Genomic DNA, 13,189 nt, shown 5'->3' on the forward strand with positions numbered 1-13,189 from the left:
CTGGTGGAATAATCTTAGCGGACATAGAAATTTTTCAGAGGGGGCTGGAGAGATGGCTCAGTGGTTAAGAGCACTGACTGCTCTTCCAGAGGTCCTGAGTTCAATTCCCAGCAACCACATGGTGGCTCACAGCCATCTATAATGAGACCTGGTGCCCCCTTCTGGTTTGCGGGCACATATGGAAGGAATGTTGTACACATAATAAATAAATAAATTTAAAAAAAAGAAGAAAAAAAAAAGAAAGAAATTTTTCAGAGATTCCAGGAGGCAGAGATGTCGATAAGATCATGGGATTGAAGGAGAAAGAAAGCAGGCTTTCTTACCCAAGCACTAGAAAATCAGAGGACTGGCATGGCTCTCCCTTCCCTCCCCACCCTCTTCTCCCACAGGGCAATGGTTCATCTGCCTCTTCCTGTCAGGTTGATACTAGGATTTATATGGATATTGGTGGTCCATCCTGACTGTCTACTAGCTAAACCTGGGGACACTACAAGTTAATGTGGATTTGATTAAAAACAAAACAAGAAAATAGACAGTTATTACTTCTCATAATTAAAGCAGCTGCAGATGCAGCCATAGCAACATGCACATTTCTGAACATCAAGAACTAGCGCAAGCTGGGTGTGGTGGCTCACGCCTTTAATCCCAGCACTTGGGGGGCAGAGGCAGGCGGATCTCTATGAGGTCAATCTGGTCAACAGAAGAGTTCCAGGACAGTCACGTCTACACAGAGAAACCATGTCTTGAAAAAACAAACCAATGAACAAAAAAGCTAGGCCACTTCCCACGCTCCTGTGACCCTGTGAGCCCAGCGTCCTTGTCAGGTATCAATCACCCCAGTGCCGAAATGATATTTCTCCTTGAGTGTTCAATTGCTAAAACCCCAGTGTTGAGGAACATTCTTTTCAGGTGTGTGGCTTTTGTTTACGCTGCTTTTGTTTATCTCTGTGAAGCTGTGTTACTGCGCCTGTCTAAAACACCTGATGGTCCTAATAAAGAGATGAACGGCCAGGAGCAAGGAAAGGCGGGGCCAGCAGAGAGTATAAATAGAAGGAGACTAGCGAGTGAAGGGAAAAAAGAAGAGCCAGAGAACAAGGAGAGGAGGACATCAGGGGCGAGCCCCCTAGTCGCACAGCAAGCCATGGAGAAAGAAGTAAAGAAAGGCATACAGAAATAGAGAAAGATAAAAGCCCAGAGGTAAAATGTAGTCAGGATAATTTAAGAAAAGCTGGCACTAAACAAGCCAGGCTAAGGCTGGGCATTCGTTAAGTAATAATAAGCTTCCGTGTGTGTGATTTACTTGGGAGTTGGGTGGTAGGCCCTTCAAAAAAACCAAAAAACATCATACAGCAGTCAAGATAAAAAGGTATCATGGATCATGTACAACAACAACATCCATCCAGCTGAAAGATGAAGATGTCACTAAGCACAGACAGCCAAGCCCCGCCCCTAGGGTGGTATTAGGACAGGCACTGTGGCCACTGGACAACTCTGCCACTCAGTGGTGAGCACTGTCCTGCCATGCCTCTTGCTTTTCCTAAATGGAACTTCCACTGATGGCTTCTTAAAAAGTGTGTTGAGGGGGCTGGAGAGATGGCTCAGCGGTTAAGAGCACTGACTGCTCTTCCAGAGGACCCGGGTTCGATTCCCAGCACCCACATGGCAGCTCACAACTGTCTGAAAATGCAGTTCCATGAGATCTGACACCTTCACACCAACGAACATAATAAAGTTAAATAAATAAAAAGTTTAAAAAAAAAAGTGTGTTGAGAGGTTTCACTGTGTAGCTCAGGCTGGCCTTGTGGGTCTGCTGCCGCAGCCTCCCCAGCGCAGGGCTACAGGACACACCATGCTATCGGGACAGGGACAGGGACAGGGACAAGACTGCTTGTAGAGCCAGAAGATCCCCACGGCAGGTTTTGAACACAGCTAAAGTAAAGCACTTTCCCCTAAATTAAGGCAAATCTGACTCTCAGTCCAGTTAAGTACTGCTACTGTATCTCAAGATGGCTTCTTGGCAAGATGGTCGGTTGTAGGGAGCTTCGGCCAGCAGCTCAACTCGCTTCATGGCATTCCCACATTTGGTGGTCTTTTTTCTCTCCTGGTACCTTTCAGGTCTGTTGGCTGCAATCCATGTGGGCCTCAACACCTGACTGGTACCATATACGAAGGGCACAGTTCAGTGCCGGGCAGATGGTTAGAAACCATGCAAGTCTAGAAGCACGAAGTAGCCCCAGCATCACTGACTCTGAGGTACTGCTCTCTGTGTGTTCAGTGTCCTTGCATCTTCCGTATCTGCTCTGTCTTCAGAAATCTGGACTCCACAATAAACAGATCATTCCTTGAGGCTATAGTAGAAGCCTGGAGGACCCACATGTTTAAGTTGGGAATCCCTTCACTCCAGTCCTTCCTCCTTCTTATATGTTCTTTGGTGCTTCTCAACATCTCCACCCCAGGCTCATTTTTTATCCTTTTTGTTTTGTTTTAGGGGCAGGGCCTACGTAGCCCTGGCGACAACCACACTTGGAAGCACAGCATCCATATTAGCGTGCAGGACTGCCAGTGTCTCCTTAGAGGCCAGCATGTCAAGCCCTCCACAGTCAGTCCCAGAAACTGTCCTGTCTTCCAGGAAAGCACCGAAAACACAGCCTCTCGGATATTCATCTCTAAACCCCACACCTTCCCCTGGGGTCTCTCAGACCTATAAACAGGTTTTGAGGAGAGAAGAACTTTGCTGCATAATATTGACAAAGTCAAGGTCTGCATAGATGAGTGGGCGGGATCTGAGAGAAGAGTCTGAGACCTTTGCCACTTCGGTTGAGGAGCTCAACCAAAAGCCACTGTGAGTCAGAGACAGACAGCTTTAGTGCTCAGTGGGAATGCGACAAGCTAGCTGCTTGTTTACTGAAATGAGGGCTTCTCCCCTGGATCTTGCCAGTACAATCAAATGTCTGGTCTGTGCACCCGACATATCAATTCTCCCAGAGCAGGGTCAGGTCAAGCTACCCATGGAGACCGGTGTTTGGGGTTGCAGCTCACTCCAGCAACTTCCTCTATCTCTTCAGGGAAATGTGAGGTCCCAACAACAGGCCCTGACTGTTCCTTCAGAGACCTCCAGAGAGGGCACTTTGCTTCTGAGCCATCATAAAGAGATTTTGCTAACTTTTCTGTTGTTTTGAGACTAGGTTTCACTCTACAGCCCATGCTCACCTCAAACCTGTGATCTTCTGCCTCAGCCTTTCTCAAAATGCCAACCTTTGATAGAGCACAAGTCATAAGACTGTAAAAGTCTGAAAAATTGCTTTAGCTCGCCTTCCTCTCGCTTCCTCTGCACCCTTGGGGCTCCCCAGGGCCAAAGACAACTGGGCTAAAGGTTTCTGCGTGAGAATCCCGGGGAGTTCTCATTGTGGGCTCTGCTGCCTGTCATCTCCTAGTCTGTACTCCCACTCCAAGCCTGCAGTTGGCTTCCTTCACAGCATGCCAGCTGGAGCTGAGGGAAGTATCTTTACATGCATAAAACAGCACAGGTCTAGACCATTTAAAGAAGTAACCTCTGAGATGGGTTTAGCCTTTAGCGCTCTCATGTTCCAAATTCATACACTTTATAAGATGAAACTGACTTTATCTTCAAATATTGTTACTTTATAATTTCATTAAAAAGATTGGAAGACTAAGTGAGATCCATACTACCCTCTGGCCCTAGGATATCTCTGAAAATAGCACAAAATCTAAATATTTGGAGTCAGTCGTAAGAGCAAAGCATGGATTCTAAGAACATTCCACTGGGCTGTCTCAGAATGAATACATCAGCCTTATAAACAGGTTCAGTGCCTCCAGTTCAAAAGGAAAGGCCAACAGTCAGTTAATGTCCCAAATCCAAGCCAAAGGAACAAGGATGAGACCAACGATCCTGAGGTAAGCACAAATTTGTTCACAAAATGTAGTAGTTTCAAGAGAAACTTCTTAGAATTCCTTAAGAGCCGAGAATGTAAAGTGTGATTCAGGGACAGAAGAGACACCGTTTAGCAGAGCAGTTCCTGACAATCCGCGGGAAGTGTGTATCAAAATGGCACAGGTGGAAAAGGCAGCGACACCTTTAATACGCAACACTGCCAGTGCTGTGCGTAAAATAACAAGCGATGTGTAGGCAGTAGCGACTGATTGTTCACGCAAACACTTGCCTTGAAGTATAATAAAACGGAGCATGAAATGGGACGTTCATGCAGGCCTATGAGCAAAACGAACAGAAACCCCAAACCAACCCCGCCTCCCAGGCCTCCCAGCCAGCCCCCACCCCACCGTTTCTCCTGCGGCCTTAAAAGCCTTCTGTTTTGGAGGCCCTGCAGGCTGTATGCATTCACCTGGCGGCTCATGAAGACCAGAAACACTGTCATAGAAAGAAGCTCTCTGAATATTCTGAATCTCTAAAGCAGAGAAACAGTGAAAACAGGACAGAAGAGCAGATACACAAACACTTCAGTTAGTGTGAGAGACATTTGACATCACAAGTAAACTCTGAAACGGGGCCACCAAAGTAGCCAGTCCAGGGCAGATCCTATGCAAAAATTACTGTTTCGAGAATCTGTGCATTTGGATAAAGTTCTTTATGTAATAAATTTAAGCTGAATCAAAAGAGCATATTCCCAACTCCAGGTGTGAGCACCATGTATGTCATATTGACAACACGTAGGAGTAATGAGGCGCTAGTTAATTTGTCTTGCGATTAGTACTTCTGGGCAAGACTGCGGTTAAGTCAGAGTGCCAAGATAAATTACTGCCAAAATTTCCAGTACAGATTTTGGAAACATAATTTACTTCAAATACAAATGTCTAAAGAATTGGCTAACTACTCAAGCTCTGCTGTAGCAAACGGTACAATAACTTTAAAGTTTTGATCATGCCATCACTCACGCAAGTGCCCTAGGGGGCACCGTACACAACAATGCAAGCTTTATTGTTGCTGTTTACCTATGTAAGGGACAAGGAAGGGCATGAGTTCCTATGTAGCTGGCTGAAAGATTCCCAACAACAGCTTTTACTAAAAGCGGGGCACTAGGGATCTCTAGGGCAGGGCTGCCATGAATACATGCATTCCTTTTGGTCTGGCCTTGAGAAAGCTGTGTGAAGCTCTCACATCAACTGGATTTTAACACAAAGTGTCTTCAGCTCAGAGGACTGTGCTGCCTTAGGCAAGCTGTATGCAACCATCGTATATTCTCCATTGTGTTCAACTCATCCTTCTCTGTTCTTGCATTCCAGGGGCACAAAAAGGAAATAATTACATTTCACCAGGAAAAAGTTTCTCTTAGCCCAAGAGACCTCTAAATCTTGAGGGACAGTGACAAGTCCCCATTTTGGCTCCCTCACCTGACTTCTGAGCCTGCCACTGACCTTGTGTGTAAAATCCAGTCCTCAAGCCTAGAAAAGCCCAGGGCTGCCTCTCTACTTGTATTCTGCTCTACAACAGCATGTGCACTGAGATCTCGTCTCAGATTTAACCAACTGTCCACCATGCTGGTGGGCCACAGGACTTCCAGCTAACAGTGATACTCTCAAGAGAGCCAACACTGGATTATTCTAGAGTAAAAGCTAGCAGAGTCAAACCAAACCTGGCGCAGATGAGACTTCTCACCTCTGACAAGAGCGGCCACTGCACTCAACCCACGCATCTGTAGCAGGTACAGGGCTAAAAACCAGCTGGGCGTACAGTGTAACCTGCATGGTCAGACTAACACGGACGATGAGGGTTGGAAGGGTATGTCTGCGCTCATATCAAGATGGAGGTGGATTCTCCATGCATGGCCCCAGCTCTCAGGCCCATCGTCTGTGACCCCTGTGCACTCAATCACTCAGGCCACAGTCTCCATCCTTACCCATCAGATCTTCAGTTCTAAAACCTGCCCCTCTCCAGTATCTGCAACTAAAGAAAGGTGGAAGGAGGAAGCCCAGGAAGCTGGGAGCAAAGACAACCCAGTTTGCCTGAGTCCTCACTGCATGGCAAGTGTGTCTGGGGCAGGGCAGGGATATTTATGCTTCCGATCATCTCCCAGGCGTTGGTGGAGTGCCAGTGTGGCTACGTACACAGGCTAAGCGCTCAGCCAGGGTCTCACACAACAGTTTGGGTAAGGAAAACAGACAGGAGGTCAAAGGGGGTTCATGCTACCAGAGTGCGTGCAAATCCAGAACTTAATTTCTTCTACTTAGTCTCTGGGGCCCTCGCCGGCCTTCTCTGCCCTCTCCCTCTGTATCCCCTCCAGACCTACTCCTTTCTGTCACCTCCTGCACCCCTCACTTCCAGGGAGCTTCACCAGTCTGCCCAGACAACAACCCACCTTATTAGATTTAGACTGAACAAACCTAGGGAGGTGCTCTTGATTCAATGACGTCTACACATTTCTCCATCTGGGTCAGGCCACTAGGGTTGAGCCTGGCCTCAAACATCACCTCAGCCTCACTTCCCGCTTCCTGACCCTTCTGCCCAGCCTTACTATTCAGCCACAGTGGACTCGTGAGTGCTGGCTTTCCACTTCCACACCAGCTCACCCTACTCGCTTTCCTGCTCCAAGTCACTCTAACTTGTTCTTTGACCTAGAAGGTGGGGCTGAGCATGACCTACCCCCTGGGGCTGGCAAATATTTATGACAAGCAGCACCACACGCCACTCCTCTGAGAGACTTTCCCATGTCCACACTGCCAACTCTTCACCAGGGCCTGGAGTGACCCGAGCCTGGGCCTTTCTCCTGCTTCATGTTCAGTTTCTCAGATCCCATGGTGATAAGACTTAGAACAGGCCAACTCTGAAACCGCAGACCGAGCAAGGCCCAAGATCCTCTGCTGTGTACTTAGACAGCACTTTAGACTAACTAGGTCATTGCAAGGGACACTGTGCACTTGCAGGAGAGCCAGCCTTCTCTAAAGCCCCCCCACCCCCCTTGTATAGTCTCGGCACACCTCTTCACAGGGCACAAGCGTGCACGTGAGTGGCATGCCCCACCCCTAGGAGCTCCCTCCTATACAAGGACCTGGAACGTACGGTCATTTCCAAGAGGACTGCCCTTCACACGGTCACTGTTCCTCTGGAGATTTTCTCTTCATCCCTCCCTTTCTCCTTCCTTTGCATATTTGCCCAAAGCCCTCTCTGTCTCTTGTGCTTCTTTCTCTCTGCCTCTGAGAAGACGGCTGGACTAACACTCCTTGGGATGTTATCAAGAAAGCGAAGTGAGTTGGTTACTGAGTCCGTGGTGGTCACCCGAGGTCCAGTGAGGAAGAGGGGCATAACTAGGATGAAGGGTGGCAGACGGCTAAGCTCTAGGCGTGTGCTCCTATGAGGTCTGAAGAAATACAGCATTCTGTATCCTAGTAAAATCTAGCCTGTGCTAAGTGTCACCAGAAATCAGCAAACACTTGAGGTCTCTACAGATAGAAGAACTATGGGGAGCAATGGACACAGGCGCTGGCCTGCACAGGATACTGAAGCATTCACTCACTATCTACTGTGCCTGCATGCATGCGTGTGCATATGTGCGTGATGGAAGATGCAGCTTGCTAGACCTGTGTCAGCACCAGGAAAAGGATCTTCTTTGGTTGTGCCTGTGCCTTTAAGTCATAACTTCAACTGTCACTGGGGAGCCTAAAGGATCCCGTAACTTTTTGTGGCTTTGAATGTGTAATGCTTCCATATTCTTCACAGCCATCTGACTAAGGGGGCAAGTGTCTTGTTATTTATTTCTTAATCCAGGTCTTCATAAAATGGACAACTTCTGACATAACGGCAGCCCTGCTCTAGGGAAAGATTTTAAAGTAATAAAAACATATGGATATATACAAACACACATGTAAGTGAGAGAACCATAAATAAACTTTAACTACAGAGGATTCAGGCCAAGCTTAAATCAAACACAGGCTCATCCTCACCATCTTTCCAAAGCTCAGCCACGAATCTATCTGACGACTGGTGCAGGAGAGTTGCCACGTTGTCATTCAGAGGGTCCATGTTCTTCATCAGCCATTCATCTGCCTTATAGTCCACCTGCCCCGCACCAAAGCCAGAGAACACAAACCAAACACACAGAAATAATTACCACCTTAATCAAAGGCTTTCACTAACCAATCCTCAGACTGGACTCTCTCCACGGTCAGGTAGCTGAAATAGTGCATTTAAATATGCAGGCATGTGCACCATCACCTTACGCTATACAAAATGTACTGGCAGTAGAGGTGTGCACCACCATGCCCAGAGGCTGTGTATGTGTGTGTGTGTGTGTGTGTGGTGTAAGCATGCACACGTGGAGCCAGGTCCACTTAGGTATCTTTGTGTATCGCTCTCCACCTTATGTTTTGAGCAGAGTCTCTCACTGATCCTATAGCTTTCTATTTCAGCCATTTCAGCTACCGGCTGGCAGTGAACCCTGGGACCTATTTCCCCACCATGCCTCCCAGCATGGGCTTAAGTGTACGCCACCATGCGTGACTTTGATGTGGGTATTGAAGACCCAACCTCAGGCCCCCATGCTTGTGCAGCGAGCCAGCTCCTCAGCCCCACCACCCATGCTTGTGCAGCGAGCTCGCTCCTCAGCCCCACCACCCATGCTTGTGCAGTGAGCCAGCTCCTCAGCCCCACCACCCAGGCTTGTGCAGCGAGCTCGCTCCTCAGCCCCACCACCCATGCTTGTGCAGCGAGCCAGCCCCTCAGCCCCACCACCCATGCTTGTGCAGCGAGCCAGCCCCTCAGCCCTACCACGCAGCTCTTCAGTGGCGCTGTTCCTAAGGGCTCTCACCTTCCCTGCATAGTGGATAATGCAGAAGTCGGCTCTGTCTTTCAGTTGCCGTGGCTTTTGAAACTTGGAGTGGGAACCTTGCTCCTGAACCAGTTTTTCAACAAAAGTTTTATCTGTGGCTTTAGGGAACCAGCATTCTTCATCCAGGAGGGCCAGCACACCGGGAGGATTGGCCTGATAACGAAAGGCAGAGGGGACTGACCAACTGACACTGGCACCACAGGGGTGACAGGTCACTGCTAAGATGATTAGCTTCATGAAGATCTATGGAAAAAAACAATCTCTAGAATGGAAAGTATGTCCAAGTCATAACAAACTAATAATTCAAACATGATCATAAACTACTACTATCCTTGTAGAAATGGATAACTTACTGAATAAACCCTGAAATATGTACATTGCAAGTAAACTAATTCCACGAAAGCATCAAATACAGATGCCAGAGGGAGGGGATGGGAAGGAGTGGAGGGGTGAAGTGGATATTTTGTGTTCAGTGGCTGGCTGGATATACTATAAAACTAAAACTAACCAGTTATCTCAGACATTTCACATGCTAAACAACTTAAGATTTTAAGTAATGATTAAATAAGCTGTATCGTTTCTGGTTGGTAAAACACCTAAAGCTATTATTAAGTGCAGCACGGTGTGGTTGTGTGAATGAAAATGTCCCCAGACTCTGGCATTTAAATAACCAATCCCCAGTTGATGGAGATGCTTGGGGAGGCTTGGCCTTGCTGGAGGGAAGCACTGGAGGTTTTAAAGTCACACACCATTCCAGGTTCACTCTCCAGCTGTTCCTGCCACCACACCTGCTGTCTGCTCCCACAATTCCCCGACACGATGGACTCTCATCCCTCTGAAACCATAAGCCAAATAAATTCTTCCCTCTGTTAGCGGCCTTGTTCTATCACGGCAGCAGGATACTGACTGATAAACTATCAAAAGTGATAACACAAGTCAGCAGTCACTTTAAAACACCTTGGCAAATCCAGAGACAGAAAGTACATCGGCAGTAACACACTGGGCATGTGTGTGTGGTGGGGGAGGGGGCTGTTAACACGCATGAGGATTTTAGTGGGGTGAGGTTATGAAAATGTAGAATTAATGGCGATGGTCTTGTAATGTTATGATATAGCACAAAACCCAAACCACTGACTTGTAGCCTTAACAGGCAGACTGATGTATATGAATTATATCTTAATAAAGCAGATAGCAGTGGTCTACTCAGGAGTGCTTCTGGGCCACCACTTACTGCTGCAGAGCCAGCATGGCCGGCATGTGACAGACACAGCACCGAATCACATTCTGCATCCTTCTTGTGAAATTGCTTTTTTGTTTGTTTGATTTTTCTGGGGGGTGGGGGGGTGGGTTCAAAACTTTAGAATCCATTTTTCAAGTATTTATTGGGTGAAGAGCTAGCTGTATACACAAATACTACTTTAAAGGCAAGTAGAGGTTATGGTACAAATAAAGCAATGTGAAGATATAACAGGCACAGCACTGGCACCGGCTGACTGGACTGCAAGGTACACAGGACACAGGACTCCTTTTTGAGACCCTTACCCCACGGCTCCTTCTCAAAGAACTTTCAGGGTTTCTGATCAGCTAAAGAGGTTTGAAAGTCCATATTATCCATGTTTGCCACTCCTGGAGGAGCTATGGTCACAGCTGGGGCCACTGAGCCATGGTCACGGGGCAGACAGCTGGGGCCACTGAGCTAGGGTCACGGGGCAGATAGCTGGGGCTACCGTCAGGGTTTTGAGAGATGAACCACTACACCGATGTTAAGGTCACAGAAACATTTGTCTTTTACTATAATTTCAATCTCCAATCCTTTTGAATGAAAACACCCCTAAATTCTTTTTTTGTTTTAGATTTGTTATTTTTGTGAGTCTGAGCACATGCATGCAGGTGCCCATGGAGGCCAGAAGAGGGCAGGGAGGAGAGGGAAGTGGGAAGGAACTCACCTTCTACCTGAGTGCCTAGGTATATCTACTTACGTAACTGCTCTACTTGTCCAGCCCAATACTTCCTATTTCAATGTGATACTCAGTCACCAAGTCCTGCCAACAATCTTCCCTAGAACATTCTCTCATGGCATCTGCTTCTGTGAAGACTGTGTTGCTGCTGGCCTGCTGCGGCTCTGACTTTTCTCCATGCACCATGCACCACATAGAGCCCATGCCATGCAAAGCCATGAGCTCCCACTGTGATCTGTTTTTTGGTCTCAAGACTGGGACCTGGAGGAGCAGTGGCATGCCCTAGGCTCTCCTGTAAGCCCCTAGCTCCCTCACCCTGCATTTCTAGGACATACGTAAGGGTCTTAAAACATCCTGTCCTAATCCAGTAACAGTCACAGGAATATATTTGTAAAATCAACTGAAAACACAACCAGCAAATGGTTTCTACCGACTAACTGTTCGCCAGGGCTAAGCCGTGAGAGGAATGCTACTCTCACTGGTGCTCATGGCACCTGGAAGCAGCTCTTCTCATGGCCAAGGCAAGCGGAGACTTTCTGCTCTAAACACAACAGCTGTGGTACCTGGAAAGTGAAGTTAATAGCTTGTTGCTCTTTAAAAGCTAACTGTCAGGCAGTAGAAACCCAAGTCAACAAGAGAATAAATTCTGATGCTAAGATTGTCCTTAAACATGTATCTGCCAAAAGAATGCCCCAACATAATTTAAAAAAACAAAACAAAACAAAACTGTCAAAATAAAAAGCACTTCCAAAAGGGCAAGGTTGAATTCGGTTATCTAAAAACTGAATTCACATGACATATCTTGTTCTCAGCGACACGTCCCTGGATTACCTAGAAGGATGTGTGCCAAGAGAGCTCCACACGCCCTTTGACAAGTACACACCAGAGCCTCCACCAGACTGGTTTCTGAGGTCTGTGAGGCCTACAGCACATTATCCAAACACGCACAAACTCAAGGACAGGGAGATCACAGCTGCAAAAAAGGAGACTGAACAAAGGCTTTGCCTGCAATAACACCTGCTTATACATGGACTGCGTCATCAGAGTGCCATTTCCCTAAACTGTCTGTCTCAGATTATGCCAGAAAGAAAATGAAAGTCTCTGCTCAAACAGCACAGGAAGCACTCACAGGTCTCTCTATGAGGTCTATGCAAGGCTGCAGGTCGAGACCGAAGTCGATGAAATTCCACTCGATGCCCTCGCGCTGGTACTCCTCCTGCTCCAGGATGAACATGGTGTGGTTGAACAGCTGCTGCAGCTTCTCGTTGGTGTAGTTGATGCACAGCTGCTCGAAGGAGTTCAGCTACAGGTTGAGTCATCGTCCAATCATGGGAGAGAAGACAGGCATACTCAGCCATCTAGTTACCCCAAGAGCTCATTCAAAACCATCCGTTAGGGAACAACGACACTACTAGGACTGTCGATGCTAGTGACTACACGCAGGGAGGGCTCCCTCTCAATCTGTCCCTTTCTCACCCCAGTTTACCCCAGCTTTCAGAGAAGAGAGGGAAGGCCAGGCCTGACAAATGAAGTTAAATCCCTGGGAACCATGTGGTGGAAAGAGAACTGACTTCTGTGCATGTGTAAGTGTAAACACACACATACATATACACAGACAGCAAAGGAAAAAAGAAAAGGTAAGAGAGAACAATAGATAGCTACACCATATTACCAAACATCTCAATTAAGGACTAGGAAGAAAGAAAGAAAGAAGGGAAGAAAGAAAGAAAGAAAGAAAATAAAGAAGGAGCCAGGCAGTGGTGGCACATGCCTTTAATCCCAGCACTTGGGAGGCAGTGGAAGGTGGATCTCTGCGAGTTCGAGGCCAGCTTGGTCTACAGAGTGAGTGAGTTTGTTCCAAAACAGGCTCCGAAGCTATGAGAAACCCTGTCTCAAAAAACAAAAGAAAAAACAAACAAACAAAAAAAAAAAAAAAAACAAAAAAGAAAGTGAGGAGGGGAAAAAGAGCAACAACACAGGGCCTTGAGAGGGCAAGAGGCACAGACATCCTGCGTGAGCGTGTGGGCCTGTGAATGGAAGGGAGCTACAGATCGCACTGGCTGTGCCCGTTCTCCTCACTGAGGCAGCAGACTCCACAGTGGTGTAAAAGACAAATTCAGAATCAGCTTATGAATTGTTGCTGGGAGCACAGGCCAAGCCTGACATGACGCAATGCTCAGTGAGTGTGAGGCTCCTCCTGCTTTTCTATGGAAGTCCTCCTAGTGTCAGGTGTCCGACCATAGCCAACATCCAACGTGACACGGCCCTGCTGTCATGAAGTGCATCTCAGCACTGCCACTGCCCCATGCTGCCCCCCTTTCCTATTGTTCTGCTGAGTGGATAGATTAATTAAGACATGTAATTTTCTTAATTTACTTAGCCTTTAAGTACAACCCATATTCTACTTTCATGCTGTTCACACGAGTAGAATGT

The 13,189-nt window shown here is 47.3% G+C and overlaps 1 protein-coding gene across 4 annotated transcripts in view; it reads right to left on the reverse strand.

The window, feature by feature from the left end:
• Myh10 (myosin heavy chain 10) overlaps positions 1-13,189 on the reverse strand; it is a 134,907-nt gene that overhangs the window by 41,487 nt on the left and 80,231 nt on the right. For 2 of the 4 annotated variants that reach the window (XM_041664021.1, XM_041664019.1), the window contains 4 exons: positions 11,886-12,059; positions 8,778-8,951; positions 7,915-8,029; positions 4,362-4,424 (listed from right to left, as the gene is read on the reverse strand). In XM_041664021.1, coding sequence (XP_041519955.1) covers positions 4,362-4,424; positions 7,915-8,029; positions 8,778-8,951; positions 11,886-12,059 — 526 coding nt within the window. The remainder of the gene's footprint in view (positions 1-4,361; positions 4,425-7,914; positions 8,030-8,777; positions 8,952-11,885; positions 12,060-13,189) is intronic. The other 2 variants (XM_041664023.1, XM_041664022.1) reach the window with 1 other exon arrangement.

This window comes from Microtus oregoni, unplaced genomic scaffold (assembly GCF_018167655.1).
Source record: "Microtus oregoni isolate MIOR12 unplaced genomic scaffold, Mior012 000015F_ref0000493, whole genome shotgun sequence".
Lineage (NCBI taxonomy): Eukaryota > Metazoa > Chordata > Mammalia > Rodentia > Cricetidae > Microtus > Microtus oregoni.